The sequence below is a fragment of the Pangasianodon hypophthalmus genome, chromosome 7 (assembly GCF_027358585.1).
Source record: "Pangasianodon hypophthalmus isolate fPanHyp1 chromosome 7, fPanHyp1.pri, whole genome shotgun sequence".
In the NCBI taxonomy this organism is placed as follows: Eukaryota; Metazoa; Chordata; class Actinopteri; order Siluriformes; family Pangasiidae; genus Pangasianodon; species Pangasianodon hypophthalmus.
The window spans coordinates 29,089,054-29,116,022 of record NC_069716.1 but is presented as its reverse complement, the minus strand read 5'-3'; the positions used below and the strand labels follow the sequence as shown (position 1 = coordinate 29,116,022).

At 39.1% G+C, this 26,969-nt stretch overlaps 1 protein-coding gene across 3 annotated transcripts in view; it reads left to right on the top strand.

Annotated features, from left to right (window-relative positions):
• LOC113546615 (cytosolic carboxypeptidase 4) overlaps positions 1 to 26,969 on the top strand; it is a 142,727-nt gene that overhangs the window by 55,348 nt on the left and 60,410 nt on the right. For all 3 annotated transcript variants that reach the window (XM_034305588.2, XM_034305589.2, XM_034305590.2), the window contains 11 exons: positions 794 to 962; positions 1,795 to 1,859; positions 2,102 to 2,218; positions 8,307 to 8,698; positions 12,391 to 12,474; positions 16,209 to 16,301; positions 16,487 to 16,635; positions 16,790 to 16,877; positions 17,215 to 17,347; positions 17,770 to 17,923; positions 18,665 to 18,845. In XM_034305588.2, coding sequence (XP_034161479.2) covers positions 794 to 962; positions 1,795 to 1,859; positions 2,102 to 2,218; positions 8,307 to 8,698; positions 12,391 to 12,474; positions 16,209 to 16,301; positions 16,487 to 16,635; positions 16,790 to 16,877; positions 17,215 to 17,347; positions 17,770 to 17,923; positions 18,665 to 18,845 — 1,625 coding nt within the window. The remainder of the gene's footprint in view (positions 1 to 793; positions 963 to 1,794; positions 1,860 to 2,101; positions 2,219 to 8,306; positions 8,699 to 12,390; positions 12,475 to 16,208; positions 16,302 to 16,486; positions 16,636 to 16,789; positions 16,878 to 17,214; positions 17,348 to 17,769; positions 17,924 to 18,664; positions 18,846 to 26,969) is intronic.

The window sequence follows — 26,969 nt, the reverse complement described above, 5'->3', positions numbered from 1 at the left end:
ATATAACTGACACATCAATCCATTGTTTGCTTTCACTGGTTTTAAAATGATTATTAAAAATGTATTAAATGATTATAAACAGTGGTTATTAAACCTGCTGTCAAATGTTTATTCAAATGACTATTAAATGATCATAAAAAGTTATTAAATAGTTTTTAGCGATTAATAATTGTCCTGGTTATTAAAATATTAAACATTATCAAATGATTTGTCAATGTTATTAGTTATTAAATGTTATTAAATGGTTATGAAATGATTATTATTAATTGTTTTGGTTTTTAAAATATTAAACATTAAATAATTTGTCAGCGTTATTAAATGTTTATTAAATGTTTATTAAATGTTATTAAGTGATTAGTACATTTTATTAAGTTGTTAAGTTGTTATTACATGGTTATTAAGTGGTTATTAAATGTTAGTAAGTGATTATTACATGTTATTAAGGTACTAGAACATAGTTATTAACGGCTTATTACCTGGTTATTAAATGTTAAGTGATTACTACATAGTTATTAAGTTGTTTTAAGTGATTATTATGGTTATTAAATGTTAAGTGATTAGTGCATTTTATTAAGTTGTTAAGTTGTTATTACATGGTTATTAAGTGTTATTAAATGTTAAATGATTAGTACATAGATATTAAGTTACTAGAACATAGTTATTAAGGGCTTATTACCTGGTTATTAAGCGATATTAAATGTTAAGTGATTATTACATTGTTATTAAGTTGTTTTAAGTGATTATTATGGTTATTAAATGTTATTAAGTGATTATTACGTGTGTTTGTGTTTAGGCGTGTTTGTTGATGAAGGACTCGGAGTCTCTGGTGGAAAGTGCAGTTCAGCTCATGAGGAAATGTCTCCCAAAACTTCCTCTTCCTTTAAGTTCAGATCGCAGCACGTACAACTTCCTGCTTCCTGGAAACCCTGAGGAGGCCTGGGAGTCTGACTCAGGAGCCAATGGTAAGTCACGAAGGTGGTCATGTGACTCAACATGTGCACTACTGATGGACATTTAATGCACTTTTGTGGGATTGTTTTTGCGAAAGTTTTATTCACTACGTTAGCTTTCACTCGCTATGTTAGCTTTCACTCACTAGGTTAGCTTTCACTCACTAGGTTAGCTTTCACTCTCTAGGTTAGCTTTCACTCTCTAGGTTAGCTTTCACTCTCTAGGTTAGCTTTCTCTGTATGGTGATGATACAGACATCACAGTCAAGTGAAATGAGCCTTTCACCTATTGGCTGTGTGTGTGTGTGTGTGTGTGTGTGTGTGTGAGTGTGTGTGTGAGTGACTGGGCAGGTTGCCAGGGTAACGGTTGCCGTGCTTCCTTAGCGATGAGTGATGAATAGAGGTGAATGTGCTGCAGGTGAACTGAGTGTGAGATAAAGTCACTTCTGTTTAGCATACAGATTAGAACCAGTCTCCTGGGTTCTCACCTCATTCTGGGTCTCTCAGGTGCGTGTGTGTGTGTGTTTATGTGTGTGTGTGGCTCGCTGTAGGAAAGTCTACACACACACACACACACACACACACACTTTAAAGTCTTCTATTGAAATTATGTAATTTCCTAATAGTTTAAGGGTAGCCAGTTTACACACTCTAGCGGTGATGTTGTTAATGCTACAGCCAGCAGTCAGGGAGAATGAAGGCTAACACGATGAAGGCTAATGCTAGCAGTCTTCCTTCTGAGACTTAGTCTACAGTCTTTTTTATTTCTCCTTACAGCGTTAACTGAACGATTATGGGTGTGTGTGTGTGTGTGTGTGTGTGTGTGTGTGTATCCTTTCACCAGATGTAAACAATGAAGATGACAGCGATGAAGAACAAGAAAACGAAGAGCCTGAATACCACGATTACGTGAGTGACTCTCGAATTTTAATTTCACTCATCTCTCTATGAACGAATTCCCCTGGCCCCGCCCCCTCATCTCTTTCTGGAACTGTTCCCCTGGCCCCGCCCCCTCATCTAAGAAATAATTGTATGATGATGAAATAAAACGCACATGTGGGTGTGTGCGTGTGTGTATGTGGGTGTGTGTGTGTGTGTATGTGTGTGTGTGTGTATGTGGGTGTGTGTGTGTGTGTGTGTGTGTGCTGCAGGAGGATGATTTGGAGACGGATGTGAATAAGCTGAAGGCTCGGCCGGATCCGGATCGTCCAAAGGAGCAGCTGGATCAGTACGCACACTTCTGCCCCGAACTCCATCACAACTTCCAGGTGACCTTCATCTCCAACTTCACCTTCACCTCCACATTCACTCACTTCCGCCTTCATTTCCACCTTCACCTCCACCTTCACTTTCACCACCTCCACCTCCACCTTCACCTTCTCCTCCACATTCACCTCCACATTCACCACCTCCCCCTTCTCCTCGACCTTTACCTTCACCTCCACATTCACCTCCACCTCGACTTTCACCACCTTCACCTTCACCATCTTTACCTCCACCTTTACCTTCACCTCCACTTTCACCGCCTCCACCTCCACCTCCTTCACTTTCACCACCTTCATCTTCAAATTCATCTCTACCTTCACTTTCACCTTCACCTCCACCTTGTCTTCCACCACCTTTCAGTTTCACATTCACCTCCACCTTCAGTTTCACCTTTTCACCTTCAACTCCACCTTCATCTTCAACTTCAGCTTCACCTTCACCACCTTCACCTTCACCTCCATTTTCACCTTCATCTTAACATCACATGTGCTACAACACAGGCGGTGAATAACAATGAGCTTCCGATACTAAACACACACACACACACACACACACACACCTGTTTCAGATCATAAATTGCTGTATAATTATGTGGGAGCTGAAGTTGTGGTGTTGGAGTGGAGTCTGACTCCAGCTGCTCGTCGTGCTGATCCGAACATCACGAGCAGAAATCTGAATATTATTTAAAATACAAACGTTTATATTCCTTTAGCGGAACTTCAGGCCAGTTTCCACACATTAATCACTTTATTTATTTCTCTTCACTTATATTGTAACGAAACTGAAACTGAAAGTGTACACAAAACAAACAAACAAACAAACAAACAAACAACTTGTCAGTTAATGTAATTACAGAACTTTATTTTACAAAAAAGGCTTTACATTAAAATTTTATATTTACATCTGTTTTAAATGTTTTACATTTGAATGTTTTTGTTTTAATTTAATTATTTTTAAATGATGTTTTAAGGTATTTTGATTTATTTTTATATCAAATACACAAAGAAAAACTTTTTATATAGCCTATATTCTTCTTCTTCTTCTTCTTGTTATTATTATTATTATTATATGTTAATACTTAATAAGAATACATACTAAATAATACACACAAAATAAAATATTATTTATTTCTAAATAAACTATAATACTTCTATACTGTATATTTCTTGCATTATTTTAAAAATAAATATTTGAATCATCATTTTAATGCTTTTTATGTATTTTAAATCGGAATAAACATCTCAGTCATTTGGTAAAGAACAGTAATAAAATAAAAACAGAGAAACTGAGAGAAAAACAAACACATGAATAAACTGGTATTATGCCTGGCCTTGGTGAGACAGAGCTGAGGGACTATAACATCCTGAGAAAACACACACACACTCTTGATTTTACACTCTGCTATAATGAAATATGAGGATTTGAATAAGAGAGTTTGTGGTTTATTTGTGGAATCGGACGCTGTAATGATCTCTCGCTGCTTTAATCTGTTTAATTTCACACAATTATCCTGCAGGTTAAGTGTCATAAAGTTCAAATAAAATAACTATCTTTTCAAATCAGGTTCATCTGTTCAGGAAGGACGAGTCTAACACCAAATTAGTCTTCTGATATTTTAAAAACATCAAAGTAAAATCAGAGAACGCGACGTTTTTGTTTTTGTTTTTGTTTTTGCTGCTCGGTTAATTGAGTCGAGTTGAAACTGAATCATTCCTCCTTTTAAAACACAGCGTGTTGTTGCGGTTGTATACAGCGCTACAGCGCTACAGCGCTATTCCCTCTCCCAAAGCTAATCACATCACGCCGTGCTGCTTGTCCGTGTCAGGTTCATGATTAACACACACACACACACACACACACACACACACACTGCTGTATCACTCCGCTGTTTCCCATCAAGTCTTTTTGTTTTCTGTTATTTATTGTCGTGAAAATGGATCTGACGCAGACGGACCCCCTGAGATCGGCTCCCAGAGAGTCTGATTATATTAACGCGATCGGTATTCGCCAGCCGTCAGAGCAGAAAAAAACACTTTCTGATCTCAAAAATGAGCACTTGAAGATTTTCAGAAACACGTTACAAACCAAATCACACTTTTATTGTCTTCATGAGCGTAATTAAACGCTCGTAGCTCACCACGAGTCTGTGCTCATTACAGCCGCTCGCAATAAGAGCAAAACACTCGCTTGTTTAGTGGCTTCAAAAACGAGTTTCTTTATTAAAACTGTTAATCCATCATGTGTGTTTTTTGTTCTTGTTTTTTTAATAAATAAAGTGGGATATTTTCCAGCGGAATTAAAACTCCGTACCAGAGAGCTTTATCTCACTAAGATTAAAAAAAAAAAAAAAGCTTCTTCTGCCCAAACACGTAAATATAAATCCTAATCACAGAATTCAAAACTTTTTAATTTACTGTACACTGAATTCTGAAACAATTTGCTGAATTCTGGATTCTGATTGGTCAGAAGGTGTTTACATTAACATTAATCACAGGTTTATATAAATGCACTTTGTTTAATGTTAATCCGTTATCGTTTGTATAGGAACAGCTCATTCACAGGGACTTCACAGCTACACTAATAATAAACAGATTAAAAAGGTGTGAAATCGTTGATGTTGATTGGGTGAAGTTTTCTGTAAGGCGATGTTCATTTATTTAACACTGAAGGGAAGGAAGGAGTCTCCAGTGTCAGCGCTCTGTAACAGACAGAGGAGTTTACGCTTTGCTGATGTTTTTTGTCTTATTAACGTTAAGAGAGAGGAAATTGAGGCTGTTGCTGTAAGTGAGAACAGGAACTAACTTGTACTAATATTAAATGTAACTATAAACGGATAAAAAGTATGACATGTTGTTCTTTAATAAATAAAAATGGAGTCGAGGGTAAATTGCTGTGGTGTAAGCGGAATAAACCACGTGGGGGGACATGCTGTTACAGGAAAATAATCAACTTTAGTGTGGTAACTGTAACTTCACTTTTTTTGTCACTATAACAACACACACACACACACACACACACACACACACACACACAGTGTTTATTACCTACATAATTACATGTTTATTACACTGTTACAGGAAAATAATCAACTTTAGTGTTGTAACTGTAACTTCACTTTATTGTCACTATAACAACACACACACACACACACACACACACACACACAGAGTGTTTATTACCTACATAATTACATGTTTATTACTGTTTAATAGAGCAGAGTAAAATAACATTTTTTCTCAGACCGTGTTGTTGGTTGTGCTGATGATATTTTGATGGGTGTGTAATGTTTCCTCTTCACTCCCCCCCCTCCCCCCCCGTGTGTGTGTGTGTGTGTGTGTGTGTGTGTGTGTTAGGATAAAGCAGTCAGCTCCTTTTTCCATCCCCACTGACCGGATAAATTCAGCATTACCCTCTCGCACCCCTGTTTAACGCTTGAACAAACACGTCTTCTACAATTTAACCAGACTGATGACCGGAGACGCCGAAGCCGAGAAGCCACGATGGCAGGAGAGCTAACTGGAGGGTTTTTTACATTTTTTTTGGCGTCTATGAAAAAATCTGGAACCGTGAGGAGTAATGACCTCTTTATGAGCTCAGTATCCCGAGTCTGGTGGTTGGTACACAGACCCTGACTCTATCATGTTCTCCGTCATGATTGGTCAGGATCGATTTGATGGACAGCTCTCCAAATCCCTCCTCTGTGTAGGGAATGAAAATAGGAATTCACATTTCCAGTATGATTTTTTTTTAAGTCATTATTTGTTTTATTGATTTGGATTGACGACATCACGAGATGATAAGCTGATTAATTTCCTTTCTTCGCTAGCTCCGGTTTAGTGCGCTAGTTTAAATGCTAACAAGCAACATTTCTGCTCTTAAATGCACAGATTGGCAAAGGCAAATTGGATAATTTGGATAAATTGGAGTCCTCAAAATAAGTACACATAAATGATGTAGCCTTGCTGCCACAAAAATAAAAAAGAAATAAAAAATGTAATATTTTTTAAGAGGCTTATATTGATACACTCATACCACGCCCACTAAACAGTGGTTAAGCCTAATGATGGCTTTGTACATATTTTTATTCTGAATAGCAAAGAAATTCTCATTTTATTTAGCTAAATTTATTCAGTCACTAAATTAAATGTATTTTATTTAAAATAAAAATATTGATATACTGAATATCATAACACACATCTCGTCCAGCAGGCACGACTGTTGCTATGGATACGTCTCAGAGGTTGAAATCTTTTTCAGTTCATGTTGCTTTAAATAAAAATAAACTATACTTATCACTATAGTACTTAAACCGCATTAATTTTTCCATCTTTGTTTTTCGCTATTGCAATTTCAAAGAGTTCTTTATGATCGTTGTCATGGTTACATCGTATCAGTAGATTTGAATTTAAAGTTCGTGATTAGATTTCTGACCCGATCTATCAGAGTTATCAGATTCCCAATAGAAGAAAATAACAAATGCCTGCCAGCCAATCAGAAAAGAGTATTTTCTGTGGTCGTGGTATAAACGATTAGAAATGATTTTTAGGTTTATTTTATAAGAGCCAGAAAGTGGACTGTGAAAACTGTAATTATTTCTCTCTATTTGCTTTTGTGTTAGTATTAGTTCTTATTTTCCTTGTTCTTTTAATATAATTATCTTACGTACGTAGAAATATAACTGAGAGCGCCCTGCATTTCATGATGCATTTTTTTTTTAAATCTGTGGTTTAATCTTTTACATGGATGTAGCTGAAAAGTGAAAGAGAGAGAAAACATGGGTGTTTTTACATGGAGCAGTGTTAGGAAATAAAATAGCTTCATTACAGTTCCACTGAAAATGGCTGAGATTTCGATAACATGCTAATAATCAGGGAACACAGACGTCGTATCTTTTGAACCCTTATCCTCTAGAGGTGGAACAGTACATTGTGACATGATACATCGCGATGCAAAGATGTGACGATGTGCATCATGGAAATGTGTGATTTCAACATTCTATTAATTAATCATGTAATGTAATTGCACTGTTTGAACACCAGGAGTCCCAAACCGCACCAGCCGTGGAGTTAAAAAACACAGAGAACACACTGGTCATGTGATCGCATTCTTACATGGAGATCCTGCGCCAGAATCATCTCCACTCGTGAAGTCACTGATAGCCTGATAGCTCCGGATTGCAAAGACCGACGCGCGTTATACGTTATACGATTAGACAACCGCGTTATATCTGTTAAAGACCCTTCAAACGCCTCATGCTTCTGCGATTTACTGTGCCTGAGAAACAGGCTGGGGAATACGGACGCTTTAGCCGACTTTGGAGCTCTAATTCTGTCTAAAATGACACCTCAAGTGCTGCTACGGAGCTCAATATGTTTTTAAACAATCATTCTTAATGTCAGAAACTTTATTTTTTTTAATGAATCAAATTTTTTGGAGGATTTATAAATGTGTTTATTTTGTTTGCAATATCAAACCTCTCTTCGTAGCAATTTGTGAATTTATGTAGTTTTATACAGACAAAAACTCACATTGTATTAAAATGATTCAGCAATGAAAAAGGAGTCTCTTCAGTCATCATTTTTCATCATTCAAATTTTGTTTAAAATACTCTAAGAATATTGAATCATGACCCAGTATCATGAATTGAATTGAATCGAATCATGACCGGAGTGTATCGTTACACCCCTAATATCTACACTTCTTGTCCTCCTCCTGCAGTAAAACCTCCGAGACTTCATCGGCCGTCACGTCGATAGCTAGCTGTCGATAGCTAGAGTGTAGCTAGCTGGCTAGTAGCTTTCAAACAGAAATGGGACAAAATGATAAATGTAGACCACTTTTATTTTGGTTTATTTAGGGTTCGTTTATTTTATTTGTATTTCTGGGGAACAAAATTATAAGTTTTTTTATGAAAGTGTCTCAGTACAAAAAATTTAGTTGTGTCTCTGTGTTCATGACAAATAAAGACTGTTCATTTTTATTGTCCTTGAAAAAGTCTTTTCAGGATATTTTACATGTCCTTTATTCGCTCCTTCATTCATTTTTCTTTTGTCTCCGCCTCCTTCATCTTTAAAAGAACTTGTCTTCCAGGATCTGGACTCCGGCTCAGAGCGAGACGCGAGCTCGGACGATGACGTCAAAGTCCAGGATGGCAGAAAATCCAAACCATTCTCCAATAACCGCTCGTCTCCGTCTTTACCCGGAGAGAAGCAGGAAGAGGCGGATCTCAAGGCCCGAGATTTCCATAGTCACTTCCTGAACTGCTCGGGAAATCAACAGGAAGCCTGTAACAGCATGTTGGACAGACTTTTGGAGAAATGTGGTGCCTCAATTCCTCATCACGATCCTCGGCTTTACAGCCGTGTGGCTGCTCACACTAAATCCATCGCCGCATTCTCCATTCTGGCTTTTCCAGATTTCTGGGGTCACCTTCCTCCGGCCGGGGCCGAGCGCATGGCTAACAGGAAACCTCACGTCCAGAGGTAAAAATGTTCATTAGTCAGAAGGTGTTGATTAGTTTTCTATAACAGCAGCTCTGACAGTAGCGCAGGTTTATATTAATGCTCTCGTTCTGATACGTTATCGTTTCTATAGCAACAGCTCATTCACAGGGACTCGTACAGCAAACGCTCCGCTAATAATAAACAGATTAAAAAGGAGATGTTTATTTAACATGTATGGAAGGAGTCTCCAGTGTCAGCGCGTTGTAACAGTCAGAGGTAAAGCTGCAACTTTGCGTTTTCCGACATCTTCAAGATAGAAGAGTTTACGCTTCTTTGTGTTTTTTCAGTAACGAAAAAAAGGAAGTGCTTGCATTTTTGTTGTTTTATTAAGAAAAAAGAGAGGCTGGTGAGAGAAAGTGTTTATAGCTGCTGTAACATAAGTGAGAACAGGACCTAACTTGTTTCATGGATGTTCCACAACATTTAATGTAACTGTAAACAGATAAAAAATAAGATGTGGCAGTTGAAGACTGGAAAAAGTCCAGGTGATTTTTTTTTCTAATCTTTAACTGTCCAGTGTGGGTGAGTTTGTGCTCATGACAGCCTCAGATTCCTGTTCTTGGCTGACAGGAGAGGAACCTGATGTGATCTTCTGCTGTTGTGGCTCATCATCCACCTCGAAGTTTGATGTTTTGTGCATGCTGAGATGCTTTTCTGCTCACCACGGTTGTAAAGAGTGATGTGGTACCACCCTCCATGCCACGGTTAAAGTCACAGAGATCACACTTTTCTTCATTCTGATGTTTGATGTGAACATTAACTGAAGCTCTTCACCTGCATCTGCATGAGTTTATGCGTTACGCCGCTGCCACGTGATTGGCTGATCAGATGTGTAGAATGTGCAGGTGTACATGTGTTCCTAATAAAGTGGACGGTGAGTAAATATTAATACATTATATAAAATATGAAAGAGTAACTTAGTTTATACAATAATTACTAATTATGGTTCATCAATTAACCATTAATTATTATGTATTAATTGCTTATGAAAAGTTTGTTACTTAATTAAAAAATAAAAACAAAGAATCATCATTGAGGAAACATGTTTAAACTGATGCTTAAATATTAGTACTTTATATAAATATAAACAAGAATTTTAAACTCAAAATATTTAAATATTTAAGAACTTAATTATTATTTTTTATTATTTGCCATTTAGTTCATTATGGTTAATAAATTATAAAATAAATTATAAAATAAATTCTTATTTTTTATTAATAAAACAATAATAATTAAATGTATAATGTCATACCTAAATATTAATACATTATATAACAATAATTATTAATTTATAGATCATTACTTCCTTATTAATTACTATGTATTACTTGCTTATTAATAGTTTATTACTTGATTAAAAAAACCATAAAATTAAGTTTACATTTTTAAATATTACTATTTAAATCACTTTTTAACATTGATACTTTGTATTAAATATAAAAGTACTGTATTTAAAATGTCAAACAATAAACTACAAATAAATTGATTATTAATTAATTATTGATTACTGTGTATTAGGAACTTATTAATACATTCTTTAAATCAAAGTGTCTATAAACCTGTTAAAACGATTTTTTCTGGCTTAGCCCCGCCCACTTTACGTCATCAGCGCTCAGCTTTTATGAAAAACAATTTTTGTCGTGTCGTGAATTCAGAATAATAATCTTTTCTAATCTTTGGTCGTTTATTTCCCGCTGACCTCCCGAGCGAATCCTGTGATAAGCTTCTCTGTAATATTTCTCTAATTACTTTAAGCTTCTTTGTCAAAAGTGTGATTTTTTTTTCCCCTCAGAACAGCTTTAATTTTGTTCTCTCCCGTGTGCGAAGCCGAGATTGTAGCAAAGTGACATTTATTTCAGTCATTTCACAGTTTATTGTGTTCGCTCCGGGCTGAGATAAGACGCTGTGTGCTATTAGTGTCATTTTATTCAGAAACCGTCATTTTCAAAAATGAGTCGAAAGCAGGAGCAGCAGACGAACGCAGGACTGAAGTGACATTTCTAATTCCGCGAGGCTCGAGATAAATGTGTGACTGTGAACTTATTTATTTATTTATTTATTTATTTTTAAAACAGTTTTTATATTAAGCGTACACAAGAGGACATGGCGATTGTGTTTGTTTTTATTTAACCAAAGTTCATGCAGCTTATCAGTTCTTACTGTGTGTGTGTGTGTGTGTGTGAGTGTAAATGAACCCAGACTGTAATATTACACATTTTTATATATTCTCACACACACACACACACACACACACACAAACATTTTAAGAATCAATAATTAACATTCACACAGTCCATTAAGTGTAAGGAATAAACCACTCTGTGTAGTGCTGTTGTAGAAAAGTAATCAATGACAGAATCCATGAATCAGTGTCGTGCGGTGCGATGTGAAGTAAAAATGAATTCTTTTCCTATAACAGCATGTAGCCAGGTGTTTTATTCCTCTTATACCACAGCAATTAAAGAATGACACATCGTAATCCTTTATACATTTATAGTTCCATTTAATGTTGCTGTAAAATGAGTTACTTCCTGTTGTCACTTATGTTAGAGCAGCTATAAACACTCGTTCCATCACCAGCCGCTCTTTATTCTCTCTCTCGTGAAGTTAATAAGAGAAAAAAATCGCAGCTTGTTACGCATGTTAGCGAGAAACCACAAAGAAGCGTAAACGCCTCTGTCCTGAAAATGTCGGAAAACTTAAAATTACAGCTTTACTTCTGACTGTTACAAAGCGCTGACACTGGAGACTCCTTCCATAAATGTGTTACAAAGCGCTGACACTGGAGACTCCTTCCATAAATGTGTTTCAAAGCGCTGACACTGGAGACTCCTTCCATAAATGTGTTACAAAGCGCTGACACTGGAGACTCCTTCCATAAATGTGTTACAAAGCGCTGACACTGTAGAGTCCTTCCATAAATGTGTTACAAAGCGCTGACACTGGAGACTCCTTCCATAAATGTGTTACAAAGCGCTGACACTGGAGACTCCTTCCATAAATGTGTTACAAAGCGCTGACACTGGAGACTCCTTCCATAAATGTGTTTCGAAGCGCTGACACTGGAGACTCCTTCCATAAATGTGTTACAAAGCGCTGACACTGGAGACTCCTTCCATAAATGTGTTTCGAAGCGCTGACACTGGAGACTCCTTCCATAAATGTGTTACAAAGCGCTGACACTGGAGACTCCTTCCATAAATGTGTTACAAAGCGCTGACACTGGAGACTCCTTCCATAAATGTGTTTCAAAGCGCTGACACTGGAGACTCCTTCCATAAATGTGTTACAAAGCGCTGACACTGGAGACTCCTTCCATAAATGTGTTACAAAGCGCTGACACTGGAGACTCCTTCCATAAAAGTTACACAAACACATTTCTCCTTACAGAAACTTCACCATATCAAAGATTTTTAAAATCCATTTATTATTAGTGGAGCGTCTGCTCTACATGTCCCAGTGAATGAGCTGTTACTATAGAAACGATAACGTATCAGAACGAGCGCATTAATATAAACCTGCGCTACTGAGCTGCTGTTACAGAAAACTAATCAACACCTTCTGACCAATCACAATCCAGAATTCAACAGCGCTGTGATATAAAATCATTTTAATTCATTTAATCTTGAACCGTACCTCATTCACGCTGTAAACATTCCTTTTTTTTCCAGAAAGAAAGTTTTTGAAGACATCCAGCGCTTCCTCTGTCCTGATGACATCATTAATAAAGTCGTTTTTGATATTGAAGACCCCAGGTAATTATAACACGATTAATATATTATAATAGTTTGTTGTGATGGGATAAACAGTCTCTGTATGAATCACAGAGATGGGCGTGTCTTCATGACACCTCATGACTACACACACCTCATTTTAATCCACACTGCTTGTTTTGATCTTTATTATAAATATATAAAACACTTTGTTGTAGGGGGTGTGGCTTTCTTCATTAGCAGGTCACATGACCATAACATGTCTGTAGTCTGTACCTGCTCTAAGAGCTCAGTACTTCATCTCAAACCCCACAGAAGTGTCGCTTCTCTGAGACATCCTTTTAAACGTCGCCTATAATTTCATTCTTCTGTGTTCTGCAGATGAAAATCGCAGGGAATAATTACATTACACACCTCCACTTGGAAAACTAATGCCGTCTGAATAGGGCTTTAAACATTTTCCGATTGATAATGAGACAGCTTATTCCCTGTATATGATTCCGATGATTTGGTAACTGAGTGTCAATAAACGGAGGAGTGGAATAAAAAGATAACGTATCTCCTAATGGAAATAGATCCTCCACAAGCTAATCACAGTCTGTGTGACACTGGAGCCGAGTACGTTTAATTTGCTTTGAGTTGAGCAGCGTAGTCATGTCTTCATTATCCTCGGCTCGGTATTTTAACCCTGAGGGAAATTCCAAGTGTGGAGCAAACAGGACGAAACGGCTGCTAATGGATTCCATGGATTTCTGACTAAAAAGCAATCTGAGAGGATCACCAGGTAGCAGTTGAACACTGGTACCGATGGGAAAATTAACATTAATTCAGTTATTTAGCTTCAGTCAGGGTCTGGGTGGATCCGGAATCTTTTCTGGGAATATTGGGAACATGATGAGAATACACCCTGAATTGGATGCGAGTCCATTTTTTCCCCATTTATTATGATCAGATTATGATCAGATCTCATTCCCAATATTCCCAGGATAGATTCCGAAACAACGTGGTCCGTGACCATAACTTCAGCTGACGTTCCAGTCTCCTGGCCATGCAATAAATCTCCTTCTGCAATGTTCCACTAATTTGATTGCAAAGACAAAATTATCACTGTTTACCAACATTCCCTTCAGCCACCTCAACACCTGACTCTAATGATTTTTCCTTTCAGCTCAGCTGTTGAATTTCTGTCTGCCTTCTCTCCCACTGAGCCTGCTCTCATCTCGGATTGAATAGTGAAATCTAACTCATCTACCTGACCACTTGATCCCGTCCCTACTGCACTTGCACAGTATCTCTCACTGATCTCTGTTCCTGTCTGTGTCATGGGCCAGGCTAGGCTCCTGTGTTTTCCCTGTTTTTCCCTCTTCCTCATATTTCTCTCCCTCTTCGTTTCTGTGTGTGTATCTGGGCGTGGCGCTCCACGTCGCACCTCTTCCTGTTTCAGCAAACACACCTGCTTCCCATCTCCTCACCAGATGCCAGTGTGTTTAAACCCTGGTCCTCCAGCTACTCATCATCAGATCGTTCCGGCTTCCAGTGCGGTATAATGACAGGCCTTCTTGCGTTTTTGTTCCGCTCTTTGTTGCCCAATGTTTGTTCATCTGCTCATTCTGTTGTTCTCTCTATGCTCCATGTTCACCTCTGACCCAGCCTGCTTTCCTCTATCCCACTACACCCAGCTCTGCTTCGTCTTCCCTGTGGTTCGCCAACTGAGCGTTTGACTCTCATGCTGCTGCCCCGAGTTCAAGCCCTGGCCTCACCTACAACTCAAAGCTCCACTTGCACTCTATGTCACTCCCCCTCTCCTGTGGCACGTTGACTGAGCGTCCGACTCTAACACTGCCGACCCGAGTTCAAAATCCTGGCCTGGACAGATGCACTGAGCCGCGCTCCTTTCCCGCACACTCCTATCCTCTCCAACCTTCAATAAAACCCATTTAACCCTCTGCCCTTGGGTCTGTGTTCTGCTTCTGGGTCCCACATCCTTGTTGGTTATAACAATCTCGTGCTTTGGGTTCTGTCCATTCTGCCAACTTCTGCCGTCATCCCTATTCTGGTCTTGATACTGCCATTCTGGAACACTGTGGACTGATCTCAGATCCCTTCTTCATAGCCAAGCCAAGACTTGTAGCCTCTCAACTGCAATCTTTACTATCCAGTAACAACCTTTTCAAACCTCTCCAGTCTGGATTTCGTATAATGCAAAGTACTGAAACTGCCGTGTTACGTGTTTCAATGATCTCCTCCTCTTTACTGATTCCAGGACCCTCAGTATCCTTCTTCTCCCAGATTTAAGTGCGCTATTGGCATTACCGGCTCTGCTCTTGACTGGTTCATCTCCTATAATTCTAAGAGATTTCAGTTTGTTGCCTTTGGGAAATATAAATTCTCCACTGACACTGCTTAACATGGCATTCCCCAGGGATCGGTCCTTAGCCCCCTTCTCTTCTTTATTTACATGTTGCTCCTTGCTCAGATTTTTCACTCCCATGGTTTTTATTTTCACTTTTACGCTGATGATACTCACCCTACCTCACCCTGCCACTCCCTACTCTAATACCCTGTATTCATGATATCAAACATTGGATGCACTATAACTTTCTAAAACAGAATCCACTGTATCAAACTTGTCTTTTCCCTTGACATTGATGGAGTGACTGTTAAACCTTCCTCAGCAGTTTGTATCTTGGGGGTAATCTTTTATCCATCTCTCTTTTTTTGGACCCCATATTAGGGCACTGGTTAAAATTCTTTCTTCCATCTCTGAAATATTGCAGGTCTTCGCCCCATGCTTAACAAGACACTGGTCCATGCCTTCATATCCTCTAGTCTCGACTATTGTACCTCTCTCTCCATTCTCATTCCTGAAAAAAAACATGCGTTCTCTAGAATACATCTGTTCATATCACCCCTTTATCAGTTACACTGGCTACCTGGTTCACTGTACATCCAGTTTCAAGTCCTCCTACTAACCTCTAAATCCCTACATGGCTTAGCTCCACCTTATTTAGCTGAACTTCTTCACCCATATTCCCCTGCTCACATTCTCAGCTACTGGAATCTTAGCTGTCCAAAAATTCAGACTGGTCACTGTTGGGGGCAGATGTTTTAGTTTTAGTTTTAACTCTGGAACTCTTTATCTCAATCTATATGACTTGGTTCTTCATTTTCCACTTTCAAGGCCCAGAGTAAAACCTTTCTCTTTTCCAACAGTTTCTTTTTTTGGCTGTACAGCAACCTTGGATATGAGAAAGGCACTATATAAATTAAACTTTTCACTAGATGTTGGAGCGTGGCTGTGGGGATTTGTGTTCATTCATCTACAAGAGCATTAGTGAGGTCAGGCGCTGATGTTGGGATGTCGAGGAGGTCTGGGGTTCAGTCGGTGTTCCAGTTCATCCCAAAGGTGTTCAGTGGGGTTGAGGTCAGGGCTCTGTGCAGGACACTCGAGTTCTTCCACTCCAACCTTCACACACCATGTCTTCATGGAGCTTGCTTTGTGCACAGGGGCATTGTCATGCTGGAACAGGTTTGGGCCTCTTAGTTCCAGTACAAAGACATTCTATACAATTGTGTGCTTCCATCTTTGTGGTAACAGTTTGTAGGAGAACCACACATGGGTGTGATGGTCAGGGGTGCACATACTTTTGTGGGTTACCAATAAAGGAGATTCTCATGATGGAGCATGAGCTTGTAAGATTTAGGTTGGAGAAACAATGTTAGGTTCACTCATCTTCACTGTTTCCTCTCTCTCTCTCTCTCTCTCTCTCTCTCAGTCCTCATTGTTCCAACAAGGCACCAGCAGACTCCCTACGCTTCTTCTCCAAGTTTGAGAATGGGAACTTAAGGAAAGCTGTTCACATCCGCAGGTGAGGTTCAGCACAAAGTCTTAGATAGCTCATAACAGTGACACTCAACATGGTGCTACCACCACCATGCTTCACGTCGTTCTAAATTTGACCGTGTAGTTTCATTAAAAATGAAAGATTTTTGTTCATGTTATTGAGACTTTTTCTTCTCTCCCTCTCTCTCTCTCTCTCTCTCTCTCTTTCAGATATGAGTATGATTTGATCATTAACGCCGATGTGAACTCGTCAGCTCATCACCAGTGGTTTTATTTTGAGGTCAGTGGAATGACAGTGAACGTTCCGTACCGCTTCAATGTCATCAACTGTGAGAAAGGCAACAGCCAGTTCAACTACGGTAACCACACACCAATAGTGCTCATAAGTACTGGCACCCTCCATTAATTAATTACTTCATTTATTCATGAACCAAGCAGGGCTGAAGATGAAGTCAGGTCTTCAAAAGGTAAACATCATTTGTGTGTGTGTGTGTGTGTGTGTGTGTGTGTTAGGAATGCAGCCCGTGATGTATTCAGTAAAAGAGGCACTTGAGGGAAGACCTCAGTGGGTTCGAACTGGAACTGAGATCTGCTACTACAGGTGACACACGCACACACACACACACACACACACAAAGTGAGACATAGACAAGCAGAACTTTTGTCTTAGTCGGATTAGTCGGAATTTTTTTGCATTGGGGCGGGATGGATGAGAATGTTTCCTGTGAGCAGGCGGGATTGGTCAGAGCTCCTGTGGGAATTATTATTATTATTATTCTGATTTATTCTGAATTATTACTCCATTCTGATTTTTTTTTAGAAAAAACAGTATACCACAGCTCTGCGTGTTTCTGTGTACTCAAGTTCTGTTTACAAAATAAAAGACTAAAAATAAAAGACTTCCTCTTCCTTCTCTTCCTCTTCCTGTTTCCTATCAGGAATAATTTCCAGCTGTGTGAAGGTCACAGAAGTCGCTGCTTATACACTTTGACCTTCACTGTCACCTTTAGGCACGAGGACGATGTGTGTTACGTGGCCTATCATTATCCATACAGCTTCTCCGCGCTGCAGGTGTGTGTGTGTGTGTGTGTGTGTGTGAGTGTGTGTGAGTGTGTGTGAGTGAATTAGTAGTACTGATTTCCATTATTGATTATTGTTATTGATTATATGTGTTACAATCAGTTGTGTGTTGTTGATGTTGATGATGTTGTTGATGTTGTTGTTGTTGTTGTTATTGTTGCTGATAATGTTGTTGTTGTTGTTGTTGTTATTGTTGTTGTTGATGATGATGTTGATAATGTTGTTGTTGTTGGTGATGTTGATAATGTTGTTGTTGTTATTGTTGTTGTTGATGTTATTGTTGTTGTTGATGATGATGTTGATAATGTTGTTGTTGTTGATGTTATTGTTGTTGTTGATGATGATGTTGATAATGTTGTTGTTGTTGTTATTGTTGTTGATAATGTTGTTGTTGTTATTGTTGTTGTTGTCAGTCTCACCTCCAGATGCTGCAGCGCTCTGTCGACCCGCAGAAGATTTTCTTCAGACAGCAGACATTGTGTAACACACTCGGGGGAAACGCCTGTCCTCTGATCACCATCACGGCCACGCCCACCTCACACACCTTCAAACACCTGCACCAGCTCCGTGAGTGTGTGTGTGTGTGAGTGTGTGTGTGTGTGTTGCATTTATTCCGTGGCTTGTGTGTGTGTCTGAAAGCGTGTGTGCGCTCTTTCTAATGAGTGACTTTTTTCTTTTTTGCACTCCTTCCTTCCTTCCTTCCTTCTCAATATTGCCATACAGTAGAGTTAGGAAGAGAAATCATCAAATGGAGGAACAAACAAACAAACAAACAAACAAACAAATGCAGGTCTCCTGTGTTGCTTATTCAGCATCCTCTCTGTAACTTCCATTAATTATTAAAAGCTGTTTTTTTTTCACACTTGCAAATGCTAGCATATGTTCATCGCCTTTTGAGAGATGCAGTGTACAAATACACTCATTGACCTTTGACCCTGTGCATCTGAAACACGTTTTAGTCCTGCTGTTTTTTTGCTCCCCAGACAAGGTATTCGTTAAAGTGCTGTTAGCTTTATCAAGCCGTTAGAGGTCTTGCACACGGTCGTATCGGCATAACATCTGTGAGACGACGCTAATCAGAACACAGTTAAGACTCTTCATAACTGCACACGATAGAGCAAGATTTCTTTCTTTCTTTCTTTCTTTCTTTTTCTCAAAATTGGCTCAGATTTGTTTTTAACTTTTAACTTTAACTGTGTGGTAATTTGACTCATGTGTTGCTTGTTACTGTGTCACCGTAGTTCCATGTATGCCATAAATGCAAACGTGTGTGTGTGTGTGTGTGTGTGTGTGTGTGTGTGTGTGTAGGAAACAGGCCGTGTGTGTTCCTGACAGCGAGGGTGCATCCCGGTGAGTGTAACTCCAGCTGGGTGATGAAGGGAACGCTGGAGTTCCTGTGCAGCAACGACGCCGTGGCCGAGAGTCTGAGAGAAACGTTCATCTTCAAAATCATCCCCATGCTGAACCCTGACGGAGTGATACACGGCAAGTAGGTGCACACACACACACACACACACACACACACACACACACACACACACACAACGTAATAACATGTACTAACACACATTCTCCAGCAGTGAAATTGCATCACTACGGATTTAAATCCACTTCAATCAATGTTCGATGATTTTCATTAAAGTCTCAGGGCTGTATTCAGAGGAAATATTTGAGGAAAGTTGCTGGTATTCAGAGTCGGGTTACGCAGCTGCTTAAGTGGATTTTCTGAGCTTCGCAATCAGATGATTAAAATCACCTGTGTGTAGTTCACGCCTCCGAGGTTGCCAGACTTTTCTTAAGTAGAAGCGTCTGAGACGGAGTTTTTCAACAGCGTCTAGACCACCGCCTTTAAACACAATAAAGGGGGGATTAGAACTGTAATATGATGTAACATAAAAACAAGACAAACAAATAATGAAAAATAAAAACACTAATCTGATGATATACGAATGAGAATGATATGAATGAGAAGATGGCGAGTGTTGAAATAAATTTAATTTAGTGTTGTATGTCACCAATATATTACTGCATGAATAGTCCTAGTTGTAATTCTCACATTATTCACTGGTTTAATTTAACAAAATGGCTTCCACTCTCATCATTCAGCAGTTTATAGAATAGCACTTGATCCAGCGCATGCTGTTATTTAACATTTTTTTAATATCGCACTCTGACAGTTACTCGTGTGCAAAACCTAATGAAGCCATAAGACACTAAATTTTATTAGATTATGGTTATTAGAAATAATAATGTGTGTTTGTGTTAATTCGATGCGCTCTGCTGTAAAGAAAACGTGCTCATGGTGTGAAGGATAAGCTGACCGAGCGCTCATCTGCTTGAAACATGCGCTTAAGGTCAAGATCACAATCATTCGTAACTGAGACACGCCTCTTTTTTAGACAAACTCCGCCCACGTAACTTCAGAACAGCACTCAAGTCTGTAGTTACGTCTGAGTTACTCTGAATAACAATGAGTTACTCTGAATATGACATTATGGCTTAAAAAAATTCCCCCTTTAATACGTGAACGTTTCTAAACGATGAAATTGATTCTTATTAAAAATGTGCTTTAAACAAGGACTTTAAAACAAACGAGTTTTAGTTGAAAACAAATAACTGAACCCTAAACTCACACTGCCTCTGTGCTGTTGTGTATGAAGTCTGTGTGTATGAAGTCTATCACATTGTTATTTCTGTTTCCTGCTCTAAGGAAAAGTGTGTGTGTGTGTTTGTGTGTGAAAGTGTGTGTGTGTGTGTGAGTTTTAGCTTTTGGAGAGATCTCTATGGTAATTCTGTCTCTCGTAGAGAAAAAAAAAAACCTCCAATATGTTCCACTTTTTTATCTGTCGGAGATTGGACTGCGGGATGCGATGCGGCGATGTGGGTGGATGTGACTTGTGAATAAGACTCGATGGAGGGAAAAAAGAAAAAGGGAGAGAAACAAGATGTGAGAGAGCAAGTAACAGCGCGGACAAGTTTACCTCCAGTATCTTGTTTACGCCTTATTACATTTTTTTTTAAAAATTATAATTAGAATGCAATATTTAATCTCATAAAGTGAACAAGGCATAATTCAGTTATTCAGAGTGACGGCACCAGGGGGCGCCGCAGATACACCTGGAAAATACTTAGCTCTCTCATAAAAAAATGTAGCTCATACAATTTCATTTGCAATCTCTACATATAGATAATTATATTATTATATCACATATTATTCAGATATTCAGCATAATACTACTACTACTAATCATCATCATCATCATCAACATTTAAAATAGTGCTTTAGAGTGTGAATAATAAAAACAAAACACGACAGATAAATAAAGTAACAAATGGTAGCCAAAAATAAAATAATTAAATTGTAAAATGCAATAAATAATATGATACAGTATATATGACTGAAATATAATAATATAACTAAAAGGAAAATATAATAATATAAAATATAAAAACATGCATCATATATGAAAAAGTGTGTCTGCAATATGCAGCACAGTTAAAAATATTAATAATTAGATTATTAATATAATAATATAATAATATATTAATGCTTTTTGATTAAACAATTTATAATAATTGTATTTATATTTTAAGAAAGTAACCATTTTAAAGATCGAGTACAAAATGTTAAAAATCACATCAGCTGCTTCCAGTCAGTCAGTTTTTGTAATTATTTTGATAATATTCATATTTCTAAAAATAAATAAATAATAAAAAGATCTTACAATATCCATGATATCTCAGAAATGTGTATTGTGACAAAATGTATCACGATGCTGATATTATATCATCGTATCGTCCGGCCCTACAGGACTGTATCATCCAGGAGTGAGAAACACTGCTGAAGAGAAACAGAAGAAAACTTTGTTTTATGATTTCTGTCTGTCCTGCTCTCCTGTTTTCTCAGATCATTTCCAGACCTTAAGAGCATTAACACATCCTCATTCTCTGCATCGACAGTCACGCCTGCCTTCTTCCTGCCGCTTGTGTAAGCAGAGTGTCCAGGTGATTAGACGCGCGAAGCCGGAGCGCGCTTCGTGCCAAACGATACGCCGCTGTACTCTTTAACCGCTGAAAGGGATTACGCAGAGGTTGAGCTGTATTAAAATGTTTTGATGCATGGGGGCGGTGTGCGCCGTGACACTGACATATTGTGGTGGCCCCATGGGCTGCTGGGATACGCGGCAGTGATGGATGGATCTCGGCTTGCGCAGTTCATCATTCTACAGGAATAACAGTGACCACAGCCAGCTTAGCCCAGCCAAACACACTCCTCTGTCATTCCCTCTTTCTTTTTCTCTCCGTCTCTCCTTTTCTGTCTCCTTCAGCTCAGACTCGGGGTGACAAACCTACCAAGGCTCCACAGTGCTGCTGAATTTTGCATTCTGATTGGTCAGAAAGGCGTTGATTAATCTTCTCTAACAGCAGCTCTGACAGAACTCATTTTTTAAATGTGTTACGTGTCCATTCCCCGGGACTCGTTCGTTGGACGCTCCTCATAAACCGATTGTGTAATCATTGATGTGGTGAAGTTTTCTGTAAGAGGATGTTTCTTTAATGTTTATGGAAGGAGTCTCCAGTGTCAGTGCTTTTAACAAAGCTGTAACTTTGTAAGTTTTTCGGACATCTTGAGGAGCTTTTACGCTTTCTTTTACATTTTACATTGTGGTTTTTTTTTTGTCTTATTAACTTGAAGAGAGAGAATAAAGAGAACATTACGTATAAATATGAATAGATAAAAAGTATGACGTGTCACATCGTTGGTAAATTGTTGGTATAAGAGGAATAAAGCACTTGCGCTTTATCGGATGTGCTTTTATCGGAAAATAATCGCTTACACATGCTAACAGTAACTTCCCTTGCTAGCATTATTCCCACTAGTATGATTACTAGCAAGAATTTGAAGCTTTTACGTGCAAACATCCAAGATATACCTAGAACTGGGTTTTTATTGGTCCAACTAAACATCAGGTAATCATTATTCCCAGCCAGTCTCTGTTCTCTGGCATTCCCTCTTCTTGTCTTTCTCACTTTCTGTCACTGCTGAGAGCCAGAATAACCGACACGCCAGTGCTGGCCTCCAGAACCACACACACATGCCATGTTTTTGCTTTATTACTCTCTATCCTCTCAGACGCCAAACATTTCTTCCCATCAGTTCATTATGTGAGATCATCAGCATCATGCTGCTTTCTGGATGAAGACGTCCTATTAAAAAGCACTTAGCATGTTTTCCCTTAATGTCTTTTTTGACGTGCATTCAGCCTCTGCATTACTCTGTGTTAAACAGACATACATCGGAGCGTTCCTCACTTTCCTCCCTCCTCTGTGTCAGTGTCTGATGTTGAAGGTGTTGAAGAGGCAAACAATAGTCGTAACAAATATTGCAGTGCTGTAAAAGACGGGATATATGCTGCTGGTTTTGGAGGTTACTGCTGCTTTGAAACGCTGCCTGATCTCCACCGCTCATCTCTGATGAATAGTATTTCTGACCTCTGCTCTATCTCCTTCTCTTGAGTGCGTCTTTAATGTGTTCAGTCGATTGTAAAATGGAGGACGTCTACCAGGTCACGGATCTATCTCACTGTCATCACTTTTTTTATGTTTTTTTTTTGTTTCCTTTTTTCATTCACCACGAGAATGATGTCTAGAGATTGTTCAGTGATGCCAAATGCGTCCTTTTGTGTTTCAGTCCTCGCTGTGAGATGGGAAAAGATAAGAACTTCAAAGCCATTGAAGGATTGAGCAGGATGGGAAGTAATCAACACAGCATCATTAAAAAAACTTTCACGTACAACTTATTTGCAGCATCTTAAGCCCTATCTAGGCAGGATTAAATCTACACAGGGTCTTGGGCTAGTTTCTTATTTTACAGATGCTCCTCTGTGACTTTATTACCGTCCGGATCGGCCACGTCGATATTCTTCTCAGGTCTTCTCTGAGAAAACTACAGGCTGATTTACCTGCTTTTTTTCCCCAAACTCAGCACTCGTCTGATCAGTTTAGTTCTGTCTGGACACACATCCTGGTTTTTTTTACGCAGATGTCACCTCGTGTTGGAAAAAAAGATGTTTGACTGCTGCTACTTGCCATATTTAGTCTCATGGTGTGCGTATATTAGTGCCCCTTCCCCAGATATTAAACACTTCCTGAGTCACGAAACGAAAAATGGACGCTTCTCTTATACTTTGTGATTGTTTTATTGTGTTTTGAAATTGTTCCTGGAAATTTGGTCAGCCACAAACTGAAACAAGATCAGCATGTCTTCTTTTCTAGCGTCTCAGTGAACGACTCGGACGCCATGTTGCGAATGGAGCGTGATCATATGACCATGTGACACAAACATCCGCGTTCATAGAAAATACAACCTGCTAGAAACTCACTCCTCCTGTGGTCATTTTATTACATCCGGATGTGAGATTTTTATCACTGAGGAAGCGTGTGAAAGAATTTATTACCGACGTCCCTCTCGTAAACTAATCCAATCCAAATAGGGCTTTATACGCAACGTACTGTATATCAAACCTTCACTCGACTGCTCTGTAGGTCTATGTGTTACACCAACATAACAGGGTCATACCACCCCAAAGTTGATTATTTTCCCCTAACAGCACGTCCCCAAGTGTTTTATTCCTTTTACATTATACCGCAGCAATTTACCAATGATTACAATTTTCTATTTATTAAAGAATCACATACTTTTTATCCATTTATACTTACATTTAATGTTGTTGAACGTCTGTGAAACAATTTAGTTCCAGTTGTCACTTATGCTATAGCAGCTATAAACACTCGTTCCCTCACCAGCCTCTTTATTCTCTCTCTCGTGAAGTTAATAAAAGAAAAAAACAAATCGCAGCTTGTTACGCATGTTACTGAGAAACTGCAAAGAAGCGTAAACTCCTCTGTCCTGAAGAAGTTACAGCTTTACCTCTGACTGTTACAAAGCGCTGACACTGGAGACTCCTTCTGTAAATGTTAAATAAACATATATAAACATATAGTCTCCTTACAGAAAACTTCACTGTACAGTTGTCCTCTGTACAATTCCCTGTGACTGGGCTGTTACTATAGAAACGATAGCATAATGCATTCTGTAATATAAAGCTGTGATTTGCAGCTGCGCTACTGTCAGAGCTGCTGTTATAGAGAATGAATCAACACCTTCTGACCAATCACAATGCAGAATTCAGCGGCGCAGCGGTGTGCCAGAGAGAAAAAGAGATGATGATGTGTTTCTGCTGGATTAAAATTCAGCTGAATTTCCACAGAAAGTAGAAAACAGAAAGTAGATACAGGCTAGTCTATAAATCTTCATGCTCTGAGCGCTGCGTCATGATTAGTTTGTTTGTGATATATATTTTTCTACGGTTAATCTCTCTGGCTGAGCAGAGCTCGTATTTTCCAGCCTGAGCTCTGGCAGCTCGTATCTGGCCATCAGAGGTGCAGGAGGGGGGTGAAGTGAGGGTGGAGGAGAATGGAGGCTGCTAGATTAAGGACAGAAATGGCAGTTTCATCTGTGGTGTTTCCGCAGGGGAGCGCAGCGGCATCGTTTCCTGCAGGACGATGATTGCTTCTCAGGCTTGCTCGGCCATGATGAGGTGTGGGGCGATGACATAAATCCACTGTGCTCCATCAGATCACCTTTCCCAAATCTCCCCAAGTCCCCTTCAGCACTAAATGCTGTTACCGTTGCAGTCGGTTTTTCTCTGACAGAGACTCAGATGTATTCATCAGCACTATTCCCCTCCAGACCTTCATGATCTTCAGTATCAATAACACACACTGCCTTTTCATCTCTACTGTAATGGCATGACTTCACATGCAGTTCCATGCAAATGCTTGGCAAATTTTAAGTGAAGGTTTTTTTAGACACAGAGGCCACGCCTCCTTTAATAAGACAAAGATTCAGAGGCCACGCCTCCTTTAATAAGACAGAAATTCAGAGGCCACGCCTCCTTTAATAAGACAAAGATACAGAGGCTACGCCTCCTTTACTAAGACAAAGACTCAGAGGCCACACCTTCTTTAATAAGACAAAATTCAGAGGCCACGCCTCCTTTTGTAAGACAAAGACACAGAGGCCACGCCTCCTTTAATAAGACAGAAATTCAGAGGCCACACCTCCTTTAATAAGACAAAGATTCAGAAGCCACGCCTCCTTTAATAAGACAAAGATTCAGAGGCCACGCCTCCTTGAATAAGACAAAGATTCAGAGGCCACGCCTCCTTGACTAAGACAAAGACACAGAGGCCACACCTCCTTGAATAAGACAAAGATTCAGAGGCCACGCCTCCTTTAATAAGACAGAAATTCAGAGGCCACACCTCCTTGAATAAGACAAAGATTCAGAGGCCACGCCTCCTTGAATAAGACAAAGATTCAGAGGCCACGCCTCCTTGACTAAGACAAAGACACAGAGGCCACGCCTTCTTTACTGAAGCAAATATTAACTAATTTTCTTGCCTTTACTCGATTAGATCTGTTTATTTCACATTAAACTGTGTGCTACAGCCGGGACGAACTGCATCAAAACTAACATTTAAAATGAATCGCTAATGAAGTTTATCTTTAAACATGTGATGAGTTCAGCTTATCAGAATCGATCAGCAGTTTCCTTTCAGCAGCTGAATAAACAGGAAAATATTTAAAATAAGTTTTTTTTTTGTTGTTACAGGAATGTTTCCTTTCAGATGTCGTCTCACGAGCTCTGTGTTTTTTCTGCGCGTGTCTTATCGCTCCACGAGCTCGCTGCTTGACCGCGCCTGTAATCACGGCCGGCGATAAAGTAGGAGAGAGAGATGAACCAGAGCGCCGGCGTATGGAGTGTCACAGGAAATTACAGAAACGCAGAGATTACAGGCTGAACTGACAGATACCACACGTTTCAGGACAGATTCATTAACTAATGGCACCCTGCTGCTCATCACTGATAAGCAAGCGTGTTATCTCACAGGCAGAAATGTCACGAGACAAAAAGCTAAAAGCTCAAATCTGCACTTAACAATGCGCAGCTTCAAGTCACAGCCTTCGCTCGTTTCTCCTCCTGCAGAATTCTTTAAACAACGTCTTATAAATAATGCACAGGGCGGTGTGAAGAAGCAGAGCTGCTGCTACCAAACTGTTTAATTCCTCTTATATCACAGCAATTTCCCAACAATTCCAATTTTTCATTTATTAAAGAACACCTTGGTGTACTCTTTTATCCATTTATAGTTACATTTATCATTTTCTGGACCAGCTGCAGCTATAAACAGTCGTTTAAACACCAGCCTCTCTTTCCTCTCTCTTGAAATTTATCAAAAATTTATAAAAATTTCTAAAAAAAAAAAACAAAAACGCAAATTAGCGTAAACTCCTCTGTTCTGTAGATGTGGGAAAACTTCCAGCTTTACCTCTGACTGTTACAAAGCGCTGACACTGGAGACTCCTTCCATACACGTAACATACACACAAAATTTCTCCTTACAGAAAACTTCACCATATCAATGATTACACACGTTATATAATCTGTTTATTATCAGCGGAGCGTCTGCTGTACACGTCCCTGTGAATCAGCTGTTGCTATAGAAACGATAACGTATTAGAACGAATGCATTAATATAAACCTGC